The sequence below is a fragment of the Bacillus rossius genome, chromosome 2 (assembly GCF_032445375.1).
Source record: "Bacillus rossius redtenbacheri isolate Brsri chromosome 2, Brsri_v3, whole genome shotgun sequence".
Classification (NCBI taxonomy): Eukaryota; Metazoa; Arthropoda; class Insecta; order Phasmatodea; family Bacillidae; genus Bacillus; species Bacillus rossius.
Window position 1 is genome coordinate 80,415,529 of NC_086331.1, and position 22,600 is coordinate 80,438,128.

The 22,600-nt window shown below is 38.0% G+C and overlaps 1 protein-coding gene across 3 annotated transcripts in view; it reads left to right on the forward strand.

Annotated features, from left to right (window-relative positions):
- LOC134529402 (ataxin-2 homolog) overlaps positions 1–22,600 on the forward strand; it is a 258,555-nt gene that overhangs the window by 187,131 nt on the left and 48,824 nt on the right. For all 3 annotated transcript variants that reach the window (XM_063363436.1, XM_063363435.1, XM_063363437.1), the window contains one exon: positions 14,580–15,090. In XM_063363436.1, the coding sequence (XP_063219506.1) occupies positions 14,580–15,090 (511 nt within the window). The remainder of the gene's footprint in view (positions 1–14,579; positions 15,091–22,600) is intronic.

The following is a 22,600-nucleotide window of genomic DNA, read 5'->3' on the forward strand; positions in this document are numbered from 1 at the left end:
ATGTCTTAAGTTTTGAGATATATTAAGTATTACACTGTATTTACCATTAATAGTGTTTTGCCAACACTTTTACTAGTTTGTTTAAAAATACAGTGGAACCCCTGAATTACACTTTTCAAGGGGAAAACAGAAAAAAAAGGTGTAATTCGGAGGAAAGTGTAATTGAGGGGAAAGTAAAATTTTACTAAAAACTACATGATGATAGAAATTGTAATTATTCTTCAAGTCAATGCTTGATGTAATAAAGTTTTACAACAATAACTATATTATTTTTGTTTGCAATTAACTTTAGTATTTAATGGCAATCCTAAAACTTAAGTAAAAATATGTTATAGGCCTAACATTAACAACTTGATATTTTTTAATTTTTTTTGCCATTGGTCCACATTGTTCTGCGGCATTTTCGATGGACGTTCGATTATGAACAATTATTGTGTTTAATGTAGACACGAGAAATTCTCAATGCCTTGGCTAAGGCCACACGCGATCCAACGTGGTTGTCAAACTACCTCGAAATATTCCATTTTTGCTTAACTGTTACAGCGTTTTTTTCACGACCACTCGCCATTGCACGAATATCGCGAAAATTAATCATAAACATAAATAAATTATCTGTAGAACGTGTCAATAAAGCACAAAAATTTACGTCAAGGTAAACAAAAACAAAGCCCAAAATCACTGGTACCAAACCAACACAGCGGTGCGCAGTATGTGTTGCCAACGTTTGCCAAGGAGTGAGAAACTGTATTTGCTATGCGGATGTGTTCCTTTCACTACATGGAATGATCGCCCATGAAAAAACACCATATTTCAAGGATTTATATATTTTACGGTGATATAGTATTTTAAATAACGCGAACCTAACCTAACCTCCTAGAAAATAAAAATTGAAAGAACTTTTATTTATATAACTGACCAAACCTAACTTTACCTTTCACTTCGGTAAACTTCGGAACTTTTCGGGTTGTGGCTGTGGCTCTCTTGCCTGTGAAAAGAAGGCTACCTGTTTGTTGCATGTGGAGTAGTAAGCTTTTGTGTGTAACCATCCACCTACTTTGTTTTATTCCAGGTTGATTATGTAAAGACTGTTACAGGTCATTATGTCTGACAAAAAAACTGTATTTAATCAGCTGTGGCTGAACCCAGCTCTGTTTCCAGATTTTTCAGCATGGGTGCATCCTGTAGATGGGCATAATACTCAAGCATTTTGTAGTGTGTGTAAAAAGACTTTGAACTTGAGCAATATGGGAAAGCAAGCATTAGTTTCTCATGGGAAAGGACCAACCTATTTGAAAATGGTGGGAGATGCGACAAGTCAGACTTTTTTGTCTTCTTTGTTCATAAAGACGCCAGGTAATATTGCAAGTTGTTCTGGATCAACAGCAATTTCAGACGTTAACCTAGACAAGGGACAGAGTAGTGATTCTTCTTGCTCAAATAGTGTCTTCACGTCAAAATGCACTCAGCTTCAGATAAACACTGTCACTAGTCTACAGAATGTAGTGCCTCAAAGAAATCTCTACAACTATGTTTTAAAAGAAGATGCAATGAAAGCAGAGATTATTTGGAGTCTACAGGTTGTGTGCAAGAAAATGTCTTTTAATTCTTGCAGTAACATAAGTACTGTATTTAAAATGATGTTTCCTGATAGTGCAGTTGCCAATGCATTAACTTTAGGAGGAGATAAAGTTGCGTATGTTCTTGTTCACGGGCTAGCACCGTACTTCCAGCAGAATATGCTAGATCGCTTGAAGTTGTGCGACAATTTTGTATTATGTTTTGATGAAGCATTGAACAAAATAATTCAGCGAGGACAAATGGACATAGTAATCAGGTTTTGGGATGAAGAAAAACAAATGGTTATTACCAGATACTTAAATAGTGTGTTTCTTGATAGAAGCACAGCTGAACATTTGCTTAGGCATTTTTTGGATGGAATTGCTCCTCTGTCACCTTCCAAAATAATACAGGTGTCTATGGATGGCCCCAACGTCAATTTGAAATTTTTCAAATGTCTCCAAGAACACATCAGATCCACCACAAGCAATGAAACTTTCACATTACTGAATCTGGGAACGTGTAGTTTGCATGTGGTTCATTGTGCTTTGAAAACTGGCATTAAATCTGTTGGATGGACATTAGTACCTTGTTGCTACACTTATATTTTCTTTTCCATGATTCTCCAGCTTGGCGAGCATTATTTACAGAGCTACAGAATCCACAATATTTCCTTTGAAGTTCTGTAATGTATGTTGGCTAGACAATGCCAAGTGCCTTAAAAGAGCATTAGAGATATGGGATCATGTTGCAAAATTTGTTAATGTAGCCAAGCTTCCGAAGACAAAAGTTGCAAAAACCTTGATTGAAGCTGCTCGTGATCCATTTGTAAAGTGTAAATTGGCATTCTGCAAGACAATTGCAAATGAGTGTGAGCCCTTTCTTAAGAAGTTTCAAACTTCAAAACCCATGAGTCCATTTATTTTTGAAGCAGTGGAGAAACTTCTGAGAGAAATTATGAACCACTGTGTAAAGCCTGACGTGATAAAGTGTACTAGAACAAATATGCTCTCTATCGATGTAAAAAAATCATACAATTTGATCCTAAGCAATAAAGTTGATGTTGGATTTGCAGCAAAACGCTTTCTTGCAGAAGTATCAACCTCTGTAACGGAAAGAGAAAAGCTTGAGTTTATGCATGATTGTCGTGGTATGTTGACAGCCATGACTGCCAAACTTCAAGAAAGATGTCCTTTGAAGTACAAAGCAGTTAGAGGATTGTCTTCTCTAGATCCCTCGATTATTAAACACTCACCTTCGCTTGGTCAGAAAAGGTTTTCTTTTCTTTTAGAAGAGCTACTTGCTTCAAACAAAATAGATGATGAAGTTGCAGAAAAGGCTAAAAAAGAATACTGTAACTTGTGTGATGTGAAGAAAACTGTACTTAGGGAAATGTTTCAAGAACACTGCGAAACTAATGAGGAGGCAAGACTCGATAGCACCTATGGAAACTTCATGAGAGGAAGTGAAGTGTACAAAAACCTGTGGGAAGTAATTAAGATATGTCTTGTGCTCTCCCATGGTAATGCAACTGTGGAAGGGGGTTTTTCAATTAATAATTTCACTATTGGTTGAAAACATGCTAGAAAAGACAGTGATAGCACAACGCCATATTCAAGATGAAGTGCAACAGGCAGGAGGGATTGAGAATGTGAAAAGTGCTCGAAAACAATATCAAGATTATTTGGAACTAAGAAAACAGAAAACAAGTGAGGAAACAACAAGAAAGGGAGAAAAGATATTGTTAGAAAAACAAGTGAAAGAGTTAGTAGAAGAAAAAAAAATTATTAGGCAAATAGAAGAGGAAAGGGAAGCAATGAAAAGGGAATTAAAAGAACTTGAAAAAAAAAAAAAAAGCTTTGCTGTAACTAGTATTTCAAATTTTTTGAATTTTTTTGTTACATGTTAACATTTTGTTTTGTAATTGAATTACGTATTTATTGAACCACAGTGTTTTGAATTTTTTTAATATTCATGTCAAAAATGGATGTTTTAGTTAAGATTGTGTCTGCTTTCTGATATTTATGTTTAAGGTGTGGTACGGTTAACTGAAGTGCAGGAGGAGGCCAATATAAATAGGGCACATTTAAAACATCAATATTTTTTTGTAAAACTGAATTATTTTTCATAATTGGTCAGGGAAGTTTCAATGAATGGTCAGGGAAAAGTCAGGGAAATAAATTTGACTCAGGCTGTAGGAACCCTGACTGAGTTTCCTTTGTCGGGCCTACGAATACATTAACAATAAATGCACTAGTGTTGGAAGCAACAGAAAATCACACATTATTCACAACTTCATCATTTTCTAGCACAAAAATTATTAAATCTACTGTGTCTTTTGAGGGCACACTAATATATGTTATACATTTGAGACTATGACTAATAGAACACACATTATGCAATAGAGAATTTCTACATCAAAATTAACGGCTTTCATGGAAATTTACATTTTATAACACCTAACTTTATTAGGATTTTTCAACATTATCTTGGTCAAAATTTTGAATATTGGCGGCTGCTTGGTTTTCAGGTGGTAACCTCTCCGGCAACCATGGTGGAACTTCTGTAAATACAAAGCACAGAATATATATTATATTACTGAAAATTCTAGTAAAAAATAAAATAGAAACATAAAACTATGGAAAGACTACAATTACACATCTTCCTCTGGAATTCCTATGTGCTTTTCCAAAATTATAAAATCTTGTCTCACTTCTATCCAAATTCAGCTTTTCAGCTTCCGTATTCAAAAGTAATTTCTTATTTTATACGAAAATCAACAATTTTGTGACAAAATGTTAATGTTTACTATGATTGATGTTAATTGATGTTTTATGTAATATATGTTTTTATTTTTTGTATTTTCAATCAAAATATTGATAATTATAACATAACTTACCTGTTCTGGAACATTCAGCGATTTGTTGAAGAGCCAAAGCCACAATTTTCTTCCCCCGATTCATTTCAATAAGTAATACCACGAATCATTAGATTTAGTCTCACGAGAATATATTCCACTACTAAACACAGCACTTTCCAAACCGAACAGTCGTCACAACTGTAGCAACGCGACTGGTCGCACTGTGAGCAAACTGCTCATGCAACGTGTTTGCCTGTAAGCAATATCTTATATCAAGGCCAAGTATCAGTTACATTCTGTCAGCCACCTAGTGACTTGATAAGAAAGGTTCAAAACTCAGCTAGAAAAAAGGACACCTCCAAGCAGAAATAAAAACAATAACAGTAAAACAATATTTCTGAGGGTGAGCAAAATGCTCATAGCGCAACCAATGACGAGTTAAATCCCTCAAATCTGGCATGTAATCTGGACCAGATGGAATACTAAATTTTATTTTGAAAGGCTGCTCTCATTTTCTGGTGCCCTTGTTGCAACATATATTAGACAACTAGCTGCCCGACCCGGCTTCGCACGGCTATACTAATGGAAAAAAATTAAGCCACATCTCCCATTTACAGTAATGGTAAATAAAAAAAAATTCAGTGAAAATTTATTACAATGCTGTATAATGTACCGGAGAGAAAATGAATAGCACCGATGGTTTCCCGACTCGTGTACGCAACGTACAACTGATGTACCCGTACTTCGCTACGGCAGTCTACAGGCAGATCACTCTTGCGCCGCTCATTATACATGCCCCTCCTTGTGGGTACGCCACTGCCGCGCGATGCCCGTTGCCTTGGAGACGCAGAAGGCATGAACAATGCAAAATCCTGTTCTCATGCGGACAAAGAACCCACTGTTGCCTGGTTTTAACCACCCATGGTATCTAATTTTCGGAAAATGTCATCCTGCGTAACATAAGGAACATTACTGTAAAGTTTCAAGTCTGTAAAATATATATACTTGATAAAAAGGGCAATTTTTGATATTTAAAGTACCCGCAAAATTTCAACGGTGATGAGGACTGCACTAACAATGAAATAGTCGTTGCCATAGAGACGAATGAAGCATCAACAAAGCAACAGCCGTTGCCATGGTGATTTCCTACCAAAAACTGGAAATTTTGATATATTACGCCCCCGAAACTCCCCTTGGGATCGGATTTTTGCAGAATCCGTTCTTAGTGAGCGTCTACATCACAAAATGAGTAACTATGCTAAATTTCAAGTCAATCGGGTGTATAGTTTTAGAGATCTCGTGATGAGTAAGTCAGTGAATGGTATTTCGCTTTATATATATATATATATATATATATATATACACACACACACACACACATACACATACACATACACATACACATACACACACACACACATACAAGTCCTTGTCAGAATTGTAATGGGAGAGGAAGATTATTTATGGTCCGAAAAATGAAAATTAATTAAAAATAATAAAAATAATTCTAGTAAAAAAAACACATATTAAACACAGACAGAGGAAAAAAAACAATATTTTAGGTTTGCGATTTAAAGTGATAAAAAGTATTTAAATACTAATTGAACTCTGATTGCTTTGTTGTTAATATCACACTGGTGTTTTTTACTTGTATGGGAAACTTAAGAATGATAAGGCATCTAGTGCGTGGCAACAATGTTAATAGGAAATAGCAATAGGAAATAAACTTCTAGCGCCTGCGGCATTGTCAACGCATTTGATTCTAAATTGGACTTTTAGTAAGGATCCCTAATGTTATTGATAATATAATATAGCCTATATATAGCCTTCCTCGATATGTGTACTATTGTAGTGGGTCACTCTCCAGTAATAAATTTAATAACGCCCAACTACAAAAAAAAACTTTATTTTTACCACGTTTTCACAGCTCGTTCCAAATCACCGTTACAAGCCTCTCTCTCCCTCCAAAGGACCAAGTTCCATATCCTTCCGCGGTCAATATTTGCACTTACTTCCGCCAAATATACACTTCAAAGTAACATAAGTTTAACAAAAAAAGATACAATATTTTAAACCACAAATCCATTTACTTTACCATTATTTAACAGCTTACAATAACTCCTGGCAACCTATAAAGAAATAGTTCTGGCACAATATGGCGGCAGCCTACAGATATTTTCTCTCAAATAAAGTGAAACGTCACTTGGCCAATCACAGCTAACTAGGTCACACCACAACACTTTCAAACACATCTTGGCGCCAGCTGGGCGGCCCTTCCTTGCTCCTTCTTCCCAAAACCCGGCTTAAACTTCAATTTATAAATCATCTCTGCCAGAAATCACCAACAGAAACAAAAGAGTTATAGAAAAACATTTAAGGAATGCAGAGACAAATATTTCAATACGAAACATAACACAAGAATAAATATTTTTTTATCTTCTCAAAACCCCACACTAAAAAATCAATGTTAGGGTAGGTCAGTGCCTAACCTCCTTACAACCCCCCAAGTTGAATGGAGTTTGAGTAAACAAAATTTAACTTTTGCCTGAGGTATGTGCAAGCCGGCAACCAATTCTCCCTTAGTTACTTCCTTCCAGCTGTTTCACCACTTACCTCACAAAACACGATAGCCATTTACAAGTGTTTAGTTTTACTTAATTATTTTCTCTAACACTGTTAATAATAGGAGTCACAGAATCCCAGTAGACAAAATTACAGACTTGTAATTAACAAACAAAACAAAAGTACACCCTTAGCACAAATCTGCTTGTACACAACCATCAATAAAATAAAAATAAACCCACATTGGCTCTTACCAACAACCCACTTATGAGAGTCCCAAAATGTCTCAAGAGATTTCCTTCTTAAAGCCAACATGTTATGCAGGTTATCTTGTTATATCACTAACCACACGACAAACATCAAATCAAACATACTCACAATGCAACACGAAACAACTCTCAAAATCCCAATCAGCTTGAAAATGGCGCCACATGATTGCATTTATGTTTCAATAATGTACGGCTTTAACAAATATTGCTTGAAGCTACCTCGAACACCCCCGCCATCAGTCAAGTGTCCAATCTCCCAGACATTTTTTCCTACTTCCCTAGTGATCCTGAACGGCCCTTCATATAGCAGTCCCAGTTTTTTCGTCTCTTTTAACATAAAATCACTTCTCCCACAAACTCTGAGCAGTACCAAATCCCCTACCTTGAAGTTACTGCTTATAACTCTCTGTTGTACTCCTCTCCTCAATGCTGCATGCTTAAGTTTCAGTTTAACTTCCTCAATCCTGTCACTAGTCTGATCCTCCTCCCCACTAGGAAACTTAAATTTTAGGGCTAGACTGTCCCTCTGAATTTTGCCACTGGTAAGTTCCTGCGGTGAAAAACCTGTACTGCTGTGAATGTGTTCATTAAAAAACCTATTTAATAGTGGTACAGCTTCCGCCCACTTGCTGTGCTGCTCATGGCAATAGGTGCGTAGCAATCTCCCTATTTCCCTCATAATATGCTCAATCGGATTCCCCTGCGGGTGCCTGACAGAGCTATAGATCACATCAACGCCCTTCCAGGCTAACTCCCAGCGCCAAACATCCGCAGTGAACTGGGTACCGTGGTCACTCAGTATTCTCTTAGGTACACCCATTCCTTCAAAATAATGATTGAGTAACTTGTCAACACATGCCGCTGCCGTGGCTTTCTTTAAAGGATAGCAAAGCACAAACTTGGTGAAAACATTTAAAACCGCGAAAATGTACTGGACACCTCCCCTCGACTTGGGCAGTGGGCCATATAGGTCCACAGCTAAAAGATCCTCTGGTCCTGATGGAACAATCGGTTCCCATTTACCTTTCCAATTACGATTCGGGTACTTCGCCTTTTGGCAAATGTCGCAACTACTAATTATTTTCCTAATTGTCTTTTCCATGCTAGACCAATAGTAGCTGTTACTTGCTAACCAAAATACTTTTTTGTTCCCAAAATGTGCAGTGGATCGGTGAAGATGCCATACTAATTGGTTGACCAATATCTTAGGTATACATAGTCTCCATTTTCCCCAATCATCCTTCCTATAGAGTACTTTACCCGTTATACAGTACCACAAAAGCAGCTTCTGGACTTGTGGTTGGTTGACATCTTTATTTTCATCTTCTAATACCCCTATGATCATGCCCCAGACTTCATCTTCCCTTTGGGCCTCCCCTAACTTGGTGAACTTCCTAAATAGTTCATCATCCTTTTCCACATTAATAATGGCCATAATGGGTCCTGCTCGGGGTTTCTCCTCCATAACTAACTCCCCTTGCTCTATTATCGTCCTACTTAGTAAATCTGCATCCCCATTCTCCTTGCCCGAGATGTAAACAATCTCCAAGTCATACTCCTGCAGAGCTAGGCACCACCTAGTCAGACGGCTCCCCATCAGTTTGCATGATTGTAAGAAAGCTAGTGAATGATGATCGGACTGCACTATGATTTTACTGCCTAACACTAGATTTCTCAATTTCTCGAGGCTCCACACTACTGCCAGACATTCCCGTTCCGTAACAGTATAGGACCTTTCAGCTGCATTCAAACTCCTACTTAGCATGGCTATCAGGTGTTCTTCCCCCTCCTCCCCTAGCTGGAAGCACTTTGCACCCAGTCCATAGCTGGAGGCATCTGTACTGATGTAGAAATCCTTGGTGAAATCAGGGTGCCGGATTACACAATTGTCCACGAAAAGGGTTTTTGCCATGTCGAAACTACTCTCATATTGGTCATTCCAATCCCAAATGCCATCCTTCCTAAGTAAATTCAACATAGGTGCCACCACATCTGAGAACCGTTCAACGAATCTTCGGTAAAAATTACACAATCCCAAAAATCCTCGCAGTTCTTTGACAGTTTTGGGTCGCGGAAATTCTCTAATTAACCTCACCTTTTCCGGGTTCGGTCTTATTCCCTCCGCACTCAACCTAAAACCTAGAAAAATCACCTCGTTCCTTAGAAACATTGTTTTGGATACGTTCAAGGTTAAATTCACCTCCCTTAGTCGGTACAACAACTGCTCAAGAATTTACAAGTGCTCGCCAAACGTTTCTGTTGCAATTAGCACATCATCCACACAGGTTCGAACTCTGGATTCTAATTCGGGACCTAAGGAAGCATCCACCGCCCTACAGAACTCCCCTACACTATTAGGTAAACCAAAAGGCAGTACCTTGAACTGGTATACACGCCCCTTGTAAAGAAAAGCTGTGTATTTTCTATCGTTGACATGCAGTGGCACCTGCCAGTACCCCTTTACAAAATCAGTCGTGCTGATGTATTTACATCCATAGAACGCAGTGAACAATTGGCTGGGCTCCACTGGACTCTGCCTATTGGGAACAATTCTGCCTTTTAATGCCCTTGAATCTACACATAGCCTCACCCTCCCATATTTCTTTCTAGCACACACCAAGGGGTTTACAAAAGGACTTCCCTCTCTCGATTATGCCGCTAGCTTCCATTTGCCTAATTTGGTTCTCAACCTCATCCTTACATGCCCAAGGGATCGGGTAGCTCCTACCTCTGAATGGCGTGTCATCTTTCATGGGTATTCTGGCCACATACTTGGTGGTCAGCCCAGGTTCTTCCCGAAAAACATCTTTAAATTCAAGCAACAGTCCCCTTAACTGCATCCTTTCCTCCTCACTTCCCACCTCACATCGCTGTAGCATATGCTTCACCTCCTCCTCCCAAGGTGTAGCAGTGACCCTTTGAATTTGTTGTGGGTCTTTTTCTAACATTTCGCCTAGTTCTTCCTCCAATTTACCCTCCTTCCAATCCTCCACACACTGTACCCTCTATACCCCCGGACTCTGGTCCAACCAGTTGTCACTCCTCACCATAGCATAAGGGTCTCCTTTAATGAAAATCCTAGCCTGAACAAAATCAACAACTATGTTGTGACTATGCATGAAGTCAATGCCAAGTATCACCTCCTTGGTTAATCTGGGTATAACCAGACAATTTGCACGGTAGGTCTCTCTCCCTAACTGAAAATCCAAAAAGATTTGCTTGTTTACCTTTCTGCTTTTGCCCCTGGTGGCCCCAATTACCGTCAGCTGAGGTACGGGCAGTATGGGATACGTGAATCCCTGCTTGTTTAGCTCTGCTAGGAACTGTTCGGAAATCCCACTGACTTCCAATCCCGAATCAGAAAGGACTGCCACCTCCTGGTCCCCTATCTTACGTACATTAGTTCAGGCACACATACTTTATTTGGTTTCTGGGCTCCTTCAGACAATAAAAATTCTCTATCATCAGTGAAGATTGCAGCAGCCATGTGAATAGGCCTACACCCACCTACCGGCCCTTCAACAGATTCGATCGCCCTAGCCTGACTGCCTGGGCTCGACGATCCACTTTGTTTCCCGATTGGGCATTAGAACGGTGGTCGCCGCTGCCTCCTCTCTCATCTATCTTACCTTCTTTCTCACCCCTCTCTCCCTGTCCTGCACCCGCTTTTCTATCATCCCCATCTACTGGCCCACTACCATTCTTCCCGTATCTCCAGCTACCTTGCCCCCTCCCATTACCAGATCCTTCTCCCTTCCATGTCCTGGTCCCCCAGTGGCTGTTATTGGAGTCCTGGTTACTGTTGCTGGTCTTTTCCTGAAAATACCCACCTAGGCTCTGATACCCCTTGCTTTGCCATAGCAAAAATTATCGACCCCCAGACTCTGTGGTTGTCCAGACGCACCTCGTGGCTCTCTCCAAGCATTGATACGGTCTAACTCCTTAAGTACCTTGCGCAGCAGTTCAACAGTGGATATATCCTTTCCTACCAGTGCCTCTTCTACATGTTCAGGTGTTTGGGAATACACGAGAGTAACTATCTCCTCCTCACTGAACGCCGTATCGTAATACCTACTACGCTCAACTACATTGCTAAGATGGGCCTCTAGCTGCCCTGCCACGCATCTCCCCTGATACATATTCGCTCGGTCTATCCCTTGCACCCTTTTTCCCCAGTATTCACTTGTAAATTCTTTTTCGAATTCTCTGAACGTGGTAATGCGGTTTTCACTCAGCCTCAACCAATTCTCACCTGTCCCCACAATGGATCTCTTTGCCACAAAAAGTTTTTCATCTTCCGAGCACCCATAAACTGCGAAAAATTTGTGTAGTTTGCCAAGATGCTTCTTTGGGTGTACCCTATCCTGCCCCGAAAATTTAGGGATGTCTCGGTCCTGATATGGCTGTGTGAGACGCCTATTTCGACACATACCGTTTCCACTGCACCCCCCAGCGCTAAGTTCTCCCTCTATCGTAGCTAACTTTTGACTGAGGTTCCCTATCTTGGTTTCGTTCCCGTCTATCTTTCGCCCCCACTGGTTCATCCCATTGCGAGTTTGTGCCATGGCTTCCTCCTGCAACCTACTTTCGCTCAATAGTTTTGCTTTAGCCGTCTCTAGCTCTTGGTTAACGAGCAAAAATTCCCCTCGGCTGCTGGCCATCATTCCCTCTAGGGATGTCAACTGATGTTCTATGTTTTTGACATCAAGTTGGTGAGTGTTTACTTCCTCCTCCACTTTGGCTATTTGCTCCCTAATGGCAACCTGTTCCTGCACTAGGCTGGAAACTTGGTTTTCCGCTTCTGCTAAACGTCCAGCAAACCGCTCTTCCAAAACCTCCTGCCTCGAGCGAAACTCTGCAAAATCCCCCCTGATCTCTGCTTTGAAATTTTCCAACTTTTGATGGTGTACCGCAAACATTTCTTTAATTAGTGACGCTAAATCCTGGTTACTCTCCCCTGCTGGCGGAGGTGTTGTGGATATGTGCCCGACAGATTGTTCCTCCCCTTGCTCTACTATTTCCCCTTGCTGATCGAGCACCCCAACACTTTTGTCCCTTTTTTTTTTCACTCAACACTGTCTATTGTTTACCCGAGTACTCAACTTCGTTGGGTCCCTGTTCGGGCGCCAAAATATGTAGTGGGTCACTCTCCAGTAATAAATTTAATAACGCCCAACTACAAAAAAAAGCTTTATTTTCACCACGTTTTCATAGCTCCTTCCAAATCACCGTTACAAGCCTCTCTCCCCCTCCAAAGGACCAAGTTCCATATCCTTCCGCGGTCAATATTTGCACTTACTTCCGCCAAATATACACTTCAAAGTAACATAAGTTTAACACAAAAAGATACAATATTTTAAACCACAAATTCATTTACTTTACCATTATTTAACATCTTACAATAACTCCTGGCAACCTATAAAGAAATAGTTCCGGCACAATATGGCGGCAGCCTACAGATATTTTCTCTCAAATAAAGTGAAACGTCACTTGGCCAATCACAGCTAACTAGGTCACACCACAACACTTTCAAACACATCTTGGCGCCAGCTGGGTGGCCCTTCCTTGCTCCTTCTTCCCAAAACCCGGCTTAAACTTCAATTTATAAATCATCTCTGCCAGAAATCACCAACAGAAACAAAAGAGTTATAGAAAAACATTTAAGGAATGCAGAGGCAAATATTTCAATATGAAACATAACACAAGAATAAATATTTTTTTATCTTCTCAAAACCCCACACTAAAAAATCAATGTTAGGGTAGGTCAGTGCCTAACCTCCTTACACTATCCAACACTGAAAGAATTTTTCAAATTGGACCAGTGGTTCCTGAGATTAGCGCGTTCAAACAAACAAACAAACAAACAAACAAACTCTTCAGCTTTATAATATTAGTATAGATAGTATTGAATCCTATGTTTTCCCAACAAAATGGAAAATAGCCAAAAATGTTAACTATTTTCTTCAATACGCCACTTTTGCAGTTCTGCAAGGAGGTACACTTTCACCTCTGCTTTTTAATATATTTATTAATATTATTTGCACAGTTGTGAGTCAGTCCTGGTAAACGTGATTTGAGCAAAGTCGGTGCTCCCAGATATCTGCCGATCACTATATGCAGCTTTGTTAATGCCGAGTATGCTGTGGGAAATGTATGGGAAACATAAGAAATTTAATTTACAGTCTTGCTGTGCTTTGAGACAAAACTGTGTTCTTGTTGTTTCATAGTTTCACTTTCTACTGAGTCTGAAAGTAAACCAACATAGTAAATTACTACAGCCGCATATATGCAGCTATATGTTTATTGCATATTGCATATTACTTAATGTTATGTTTCACAACATATTTTCTAATTTTTCCCTCTTCAGTAAAATTATATTTTATTTTTATAGATATGCAGATGAACTCTTATTTTGTTAGTGGTTTTACACATGGCATAGTTACCTTATTTATTTAATTATTTTTAAATGTGAAATGGCAGCAGATGATTATACCATATTTTTTGAAGCGAAGCATTATGAAATACCGTGTTTCATCCCATAATCATTGCACATTTTATACTAAAATCAAGTTTGAAAAGTAGGGTTGCAACGTTTATGTGAGAAAAATAAATTTTTGTTAGGTAAAGTTATTCATAAAAAATAAAACCCATTCATGGAAAGTATGTTTATTTAAAAAGTGAAGCATTAAAGAGCACTCCAAACAATTTAAATTAATAAGTCATGCAACAAAAACCTTTCTTCAACTTTAAATAGCAAAACAAAATATGTGACCCGAATGCGAGCCTGAACGAACACATAACTATCGTCGTAGTACACACTTACCACGAAAGAGTGCGGGCCATCAGATGTAGTTAACTCACACTTGACAGAGAGCGCACGTTGCATGCAATCTGTGAGATATCTGTATTAGACTACGTGTGTGTGCTTTTTACGGGAAGCAACAACCAAACATGAATGATGCTAACTAGTGCTGGCTACATTTTTGTTAGTGGTACACTGCGGCGACGCAAACAAACAGATAAAGGTTATAACGTTTAAAAACGTCTTTAAAAGAAAATTTACACACGAGACAACTTCGTATTTCCGTTAATTAAATAAGTAAGTGGTAATGTCCGCTTGAATATTAGATTACTACTTTAAAATAACCGTTTTATACGGAAAACATACCCACACAAAGCGCTCTGAATCTAATAGCGGGACCAAAAACATCATGCGAGGTTTACAGGATGGGTTTTTTTTATCCAAATTTTGACCCCCTAAAATATAGGTGTGACGATTATGCGCGAGTGACGATTATGCAATAAAAGAGGGTAATTGGTGTGTGTTTCAGATGGTGCGAATGGTACCACAGGCTGGAGGCGGAATGCTGCCTCTTCCGGCATCCATGAGCTACCACCACGAGTCCCCGGGCCCACAGCCAGCTCCCAGTCATCAAATGCAGTTTATGTCTCCTCCAGCGGTCGCACAGCATCATTCCCATGCTCCTCCCCCAAACATAACTCAGTGTCAGAATCCGCCCGCTGGTTCGGGCCCCTCCTCCGGTCAGAGTAACATTGCCAACCCCCCGGCACCATCGCACACCCCCGTTGCCACGAGCGGAGCAACTGGGACTTATCACCACCATCACCACCACCATCACCATTCACACCATCCACAGTCACCAGTCACTGCCAACTACCAACAACCCCCACCTCAAGGTCACCCATCCAACCCTGCCCACACTTTCCCACTGATGTGTCCAATACTCCAGACTCAACAGATGCCCACAGCACAGCATCCACATCATATGTTATCACAGAATAACATTCAGCAGTACATCCATCAACAAGGGGTTATGCCAGGTATGTTTTCAACTAGATAACTTATTTATCTTATTATTTTAACAATCAGCTATTTACCTTAATTGCTGTTAGTGGACTCTGGTTTGAATAATAGTGGCCAATGGTTTTGGAGAATATCATTTTGTATTTGGCCGAGAAAGGTTTGCTTTTGTATATACAGGAGAATCCCATTATAGCGAGCATGGTAATAGCGACAACACGGCTATAACGAGGTATTTTAGAGGAATTTATGGCGTGATCGCGTGAAGCGCGCTTTGGTTATTTGTCTGCTTTATCTCCACCCCTCTCGCTCGCCACTAGACATCTTGCCGTTGACACCTATCACATTCTTCAACCTTGCAGTCGCCATCTAAGTGCGTGGCTTTAAAAATAGAATCCCGTCCTTTCTTTCATCAAACTTCCGTTAGTTATCTGTTCATTAATATTATTCTATTCCTGTGAACTCAGTATAATAAATTCTGAACGTGCTGGGGGTATGTGCGTGTGTAATGCAACCGCTAGGCTACAAAGAGTGCAGTCCCTTTGTTTCGTTTCTGACTACGTCACTACAAGATAAGCCGGCTATCATCCAAACACCCATACTCAGGGCGTGCCTGCGACTTCACAGTCACAGCATCACTGGCTGGCTTCAAGGCCAAGGTATGCTCGACTCAAATAAACCAAGCCTTTGAATATACATATACTTGGACGCATTTATTATTATTTAGAAAATAGACAAAATCTATTTTTTCCGCCACTAAACATAACAATGTGCACTTTTTTTTTAAATATAAATGCTCTTAATTAATTTGTTGGGACATTTTCATTAACAAATAATAACATTGTTTATAACTATGTTAGGCCAAAAAAGTCAGAGCCATCTTTATACTTGTTGCTAATTGATTGTGTTAATAATACACAAATTAGGGATGGGTCGATACCGGTTCTCGGTTCTCGGTTCCTACGGTTCTCAGCATTTTAACCGGCACCGAGAACCGCAGCTAAAATGTCGGTGCCGGTACCGGTACCGGCAGTATAGCAAAACCCTTTACGAAAATAATCCTTCACTACAACTTAACTGCAGCATGAAATGGCTCAACTCACGTCCAATTCACATATGAAATATTTTTTTGGACTTCTGTTGAATAATATTCTTCTCTAATTATAAAATAAATTACACGTGAAAATATTTAATGTTCTCGTCACATCTGTAAACAAAGTACGTTTTACAATCAAATCATAACAGTTGAAGGTGCCATAGATGTAGTTCATAGATATGTGCAACTCTATAACGTGCCTCTGCAGAGATGCGAGAGCAGAAAGACTCCATATTTGTTTCAAATTGTTTTTCAAAATAGGCAGTTAATTGAGTCGTTGACACGTAAGGGTGACTGGTCAATTAAAAGTGCAAAATTCCACAGAATATTTGTTTAATAGAATTAATGATTGATTTAAAATTTTCTGTAATAATTTTCGGCATTCTAAAATTTTATGCTTTTTGTGCAGTGCTTTTGAGTGTAAGTTCACTGCATCTGCAGCCATCTAGCCTAATGGCTGGTAACTTTCTCTTTTAGATAAACGGGATTGCTTTTAAGGGGGAAGTCTTTTTTTTTTAGTAAAGTGGTGTATGGATGTGTAGATGTATTTTACTATTGGCTGGTCAAACGAAATGCTTGTTGACACTTGTAAAGTATAATTATTCTGGCCAAATAGAGCAAATTGTGTAAGAAATGGCATCAGAAGTGTGGCAGTAATTTACTGTTGACTGTACCAGGGGCGTAACCAAGGGGGGGTTTTAGGGGTTCAAACCCCCCCCCCCTTTAGCACCAAATCTTTAATAATTTCTTATTCATCACTCAAACAAATTTCATATTAAAATTAATAACATTTTTACCATTACAATATTTAAATTTAAGTACTGAAAACTGCTAAAATAGCACTATTTTACATCCTAATTTTCCCGGGGGAGGACCCCCCGACCCCCCGACCCCCCGACCCCCCGCTTTAATACGGGGGGGCCATGCTTCTTAACACCCCCCATACACAAATCCTGGCTATGCCACTGGACTGTACAAACAAACTGAATTCAATGTAGGCAATAAGTTTCATGGACAATTTAATATTTTAATTCTTTGAAAGTTCACCATCATTGTATTTATATTTGTAACATTTTCTTTTTATTCCTATGTTTCAAAGGAGGGTGTATGCAGTTTTCTTGAGGTAATTACTAGATTAATATAGTAAATTTTAGTTTTATTAAGTGTTTTCTATTTTATTTTGAATTAATTTTTTTATTAATACATATTACATTTTTAATAGGTTGGTGTGTTTACTGTAGCTTGAAACAGTAAATTGTTGAAGATGTAAGTCTGGATACAGGCATTTTAGTGCTTTTTTTGTAGGGAAAACAATAAATAGTTTATTACTTAAAACACCTCATAAATAATGTGTGAATAATATTTATTTTATTGTGTAAATCATAACCGAGAACCGATTTTTAAGAACCGGTACCGAACCGAGAACCGGGAAAAAACAGGAATTGACTCATCACTAACACAAATATTTATAAACTTGTTTGGAATTATTTCAGTTGTGACACGTTTACAAACACGTCACGTTATTTAGTTTACTATCTGACAAATAGTAGGCACTACCATATTTATTTCCGAATCGCTAGGACAGTTTTCTTGTAACTTTTGTTTCAGTCAGTTGTTGGGGTATCTGTTCGGGAAGGGGGTGGTGATGGTTTGAGTTTAATCCCAAATTTATTTTCTAAAAAAGTTAACGGGTTCTTTAAATGAAAAAAGTATCGTTTTCCAGCGACTATTTTGTTTTGAGGCGTACGTGCGTTGCCGCGCTCCTGCTTTTTTGTAAGGAATTAAATTGTCGCGCTACACTAGCGCCGCCTGTTAAAAACATCCCGAACCAACATGGCCGCCAGCAGACAGCCCGCGTCGACAATAGATAGCAGGACAATGCTGCGTCGGCCGCGGGCCAAGTCGAGTAATCAATTGCGGGCTGAAATGCTATACTTATGTGGCGTGGTAGGGTATTCTGGTTATTTTGACGCAATCGGTGATCGCATCCGTACTTGTGGGGTATAGTTTTAAAGAGAATTCACACATTTGCTCACAGAAATTAAGATTGTTAATATAACCTGTTATTTTCCAATTGGGATGGTGATTTTTCGTTTTCGCGAAACAGATGCGAAAATATGCTAAATTATATTTTTTCCGCTATAAAATGCTAAATCTAGACTATTCCGAGATAAATGCGAAATCGTAAAAAACGTAGATTTTTCTTCACTCTACACAATTTATTTACCGATTGTATTTCGTTTCAGTTCAGTATCAAAATAAACCATCATTTTATGGCGTATTCAGCACAAGTATCTTATTGTCACGTCATTCACAACACTATTGTTCGTAAATATTGAATGAAGAATGGCCATCCGTGCCTCGCGATTTTAAACAAAGCAAAGAACAACTAGCTGGAAGATTGTCCGTCATCTTGCAGAGTACAAGTTTTTAGGCCACCATATTGCGACGTCTCTGCTTCGCCGCGCTAACAATTGTAAGTCCCATTTTCTGGCTGTGTTTCACGTGAAAGCCGCGTTCTTGTGTAGTCTGTGGAAGGTGGTGTGTTTACAAATACGTGCATACTCGTGAATGTGTTGTATACTGTTATTTCTCGTGGTAAAAATGGGATGAAATGTAATTTCCATTCGCAATCGCATAAATGAATACAAAAGTGAACAGTTCTACGAAAGTGATACGAATGTTTTAATGTGCAATTTATGTAATCGCCGTCTGGAGTGAAAAAAAAAAAGATGTACTTGAAAAGGACATTAAGTCTGGGGGCCATCAGGCTGCAAAAAAAAAGATTGACCGAGAAATCGGATGAAAAAAAAAAGTCTGTAAAACGGCAAGCAACGGTTTCTGGCATGATCGAAAACCAAAAGAAGGCGAAAATTTGAAAAACGAAAAAAAAAAAAATTGAAAAAACGAGTTTCAATAACATTATTTGTGCACTCTACATCAACTATGGCCATGAACACGGCTAAAAAATATTTATTGTAATTTTAAGTATTCAATTTATTGCACTCATAAGTGCTAAGACGTTTGGAAACCTGCCAAGATTGGCTATCGTTGTAGTTGTGCTAGATCTTTATTTCTTTGGTTGTTAATAATTAATATGTGTATTATTTAATGCTTTTTAAAAAATATACTTTTCTTCAGTAATGTAAAATGAAAGAATTGGCTAAATCTTGTTTTTAAAAATGCTACAAAATGCTAAATTTCAAATTCAAAATGCTATATGTTATTAATTTAAATGCTATAAATAGGGACCCCAGAAAATGGTAAATAAAACTGGCTCATTTCGGTGTAAAAAAATGACAAAAGCGGTGCAAAAAATCGGTGTAAAAATAAGCAATTGGTAGAGACCCCAAAAAATGGTGGAAAAATTATGCCATTGGCGGTGTAAAAAAAACCTCATAGCGGTACATATAAATGAGGAAAGCAGTGTTTACGAATATGTTATATTGTACATAAAAATACAATTATAAACAGCTGTTAAATTTTGTATGTGAAAATCTTCTTTACATAAACAGGAAATATGTAAAAACTTCGTTAAATGATTCATTCGATTAAACATTGTTATACTTTTTGATTAAAATACTTCACATATTATACCTGGTACTACTCATCTCAAGAAAATACTTATTCTCACATGGTACTTTGGTACAGTTTTAAAACCTGTTTTGTAAGTCAGTATTTTTTATGCAGTATCAAAGTGATGTCTCATTTTGAAAGAAGAAAAAAAATTGTTGTAAACTAAAGAACACGGGCTTTACAAAGACTAAACACGTCTTAACCAAGTAAAAACATTCGAGATATTTCATTAAAAATCCTAAGTTACAATACACAGTATTTCGATATCCAAATTCAATTATAGTCTATCTCACTGTACATACTAGAAATTCTCCTCTGCAGGCAAGTTTGGTTGGTACACAAATGTAACACAACAGTTACCATAGTATCTCTCATAGGCACTACAAAATAGCAGACTCTGCCTTACATTGGCCCACTTTGTCTGTCGTTTCATCACACAAGAATACAATCTGTTTGTCTTCTACAGCGTGCCTTACTGTTTCCTTATTTGCCTGGGCAATTTTTGGGACATAAGTTTCTCTAAGAGTGTTGGCTGATGGCAAATCCCCTGCACCTAAAATGTATACATAACTTACAATATACTTATAAATAGGTAGCATTTATAAGGTTATCGCTGAAAATATTAATGGGCTAATTTACTCAAAACAATTCTTAGCCAAACCTAACGTAACCTTTTCAAGATTACTGCTGGATTACAGACTAAAACCATCAATCAATCAGTCAAAAATATCTTGTGGTGTGCTCACCATTTCACAATGCAATCCATCTTATTTGTGTGTTTGTTAATCTGAGGTACTTGCATATTTATTTGAAGTTAAGGTAAGTTGGGCCTAAAGGTAAGTTAATCGATAATATTGTAGGCCTACATATGGTTATGAAGTTTTATTAGAGGGGGAAATAAGGCTTACCTTCAACATGGGTATTAAACCATTCTCTCATAGCTGGATGATCAGATTTTTCCAAAGGAATGTTAACTTCAGCATCATATTAACAAAATCAGAAACAAATTCTTGTTTTCTGCACTTTCAAGCTTGTTTGCTTTATTCACACTGTCGCCTATCGAGATTTGTTTAGACACGGTAGAATTTGCTTGACAAAATAATTGTCTTTTTTGTTTTGTTTTGTGTGTGTCATTTGCCACATGCTTTTTGCACGTGTCTGTGTGTCCAATCAACCCGCACGTTGCAGAACTTGCACATCATAATTTTGTCCCGCTGATCAAAAATATAAAATCCATCCGATTTCATCTCTCTTTCGCGATCAAACATTGTCGAAGTTTTCGGCATCTTAGCCATAAATTCAATTGTATCACAAAATTTACAAAATGTGGGCGGTATTTGTAAACACTTATAGATGTGTGCACGTAAAAATGACTGCCATCTTAGCTCCATGCGAATAAATTAGGTTAGAAAAATCGACACCAGTGCGCCTTGCGGCAGAAACGACCATTATTCAATACACGAAAACTGTGGACAGTCAATTTTGTTATGTTGGTAGTGTGCACATATCGATTGTTGAAATTTGTTACATTTTGTTTTCATTTGTGATGGCAATATTTACAGCTTGTAAACAAGCAATAAAAATATGTGGATTTCAGTAACGTGTCAAAACGAAGATAATATCACGGCACTAGTCTTTCAGTCTATGTTTATTTCACGCCTATGTTTATGATGGTGTAAATAAATAGAACTTGCGATATAAGGACATTATTTTGTGCGGAAAAGCGTGAATTTCGCGCGAAAATTAGTGAATTTCGTGTGAAAGTTTGTAAATTTCGCGACTATGTCAAAATCAAAGGAAAGTCGCAAAATTCGTTTAAAGTATCAACTTTTCGCGTTATTTCGTGAATTTCGCGCTTCACCATTTTTCGGGGTCTCTAGCTATAAATCACCATCTCTACCAATTATACAGGTTTAAACACAATTTTTATGCTATTTTCAGTTAACTTTTATTTTTTGGGGGCTAAAATCTGTCCAATTTGGTTATAGCGAGGATCAAACCCGGAACCGTGACACCTTCGCTATAACGGGACTCTAGTGTATTTTTATTTTGGCTTATTGTTGCTTTCATTTAGGTTTGTGAACTATATAGATGCTTTTTTTTCTCTAATGCTGTTCAGTTTTTAAGTGATATAACTGTTTTAGAGTACTGCTTTATGAGAATTTAAAATCAAACAAACTATAGCCAGGCTTCCAGTTGCTAACTAGAACAGAACTAAATTCTATGTAGTTTTACCACTCACCAAGAAAGGTAAGGAAAATGGAATTTATCCAAAAAGGTTAATTCAGTTTGAAAATGAAACTTTCATAGTGTCTGGAAAGTTTCTGTATTACAGTAGAACCTCACATCAACAACTGATGGTAGTGGAATAAATTTTGGTTATCAAGAGTTATCACTGCAGTATAGTCAGTTGCAAAATTCTTGCTAATGCATTTTTCTTACTTTGATACCATTATTTTTCTTTCCCACCATTTACCCCAAAAGAGGAAGGTATAAAATTTATTTGATGTACCTGAATAATCATCAAATATCACTTTATATTTGTAGCATTTTAGGTGTCAAATTGCTTTCTTTTTTTCTTGGTGAATTTTTTTTTATTTGTAAAATTGTAACATAGCACACAAACAGTCTATAAAGACTCTAGGAGTGTGTACACATAAAAATATAGAAACAAAAAATACAAGATATACAATTTGTACTAACACAAAGACCCCAACATAACCCATCTACCTTAAATGGTTAAAAAGATAACATATGTAAGTAATAAATAAAAAAATAGAGAATAACAATAATGCATAAAGAAAAAATACTAACACAAACACAAAACAACACAAAAAGAATAACCAATCCCTTACTCA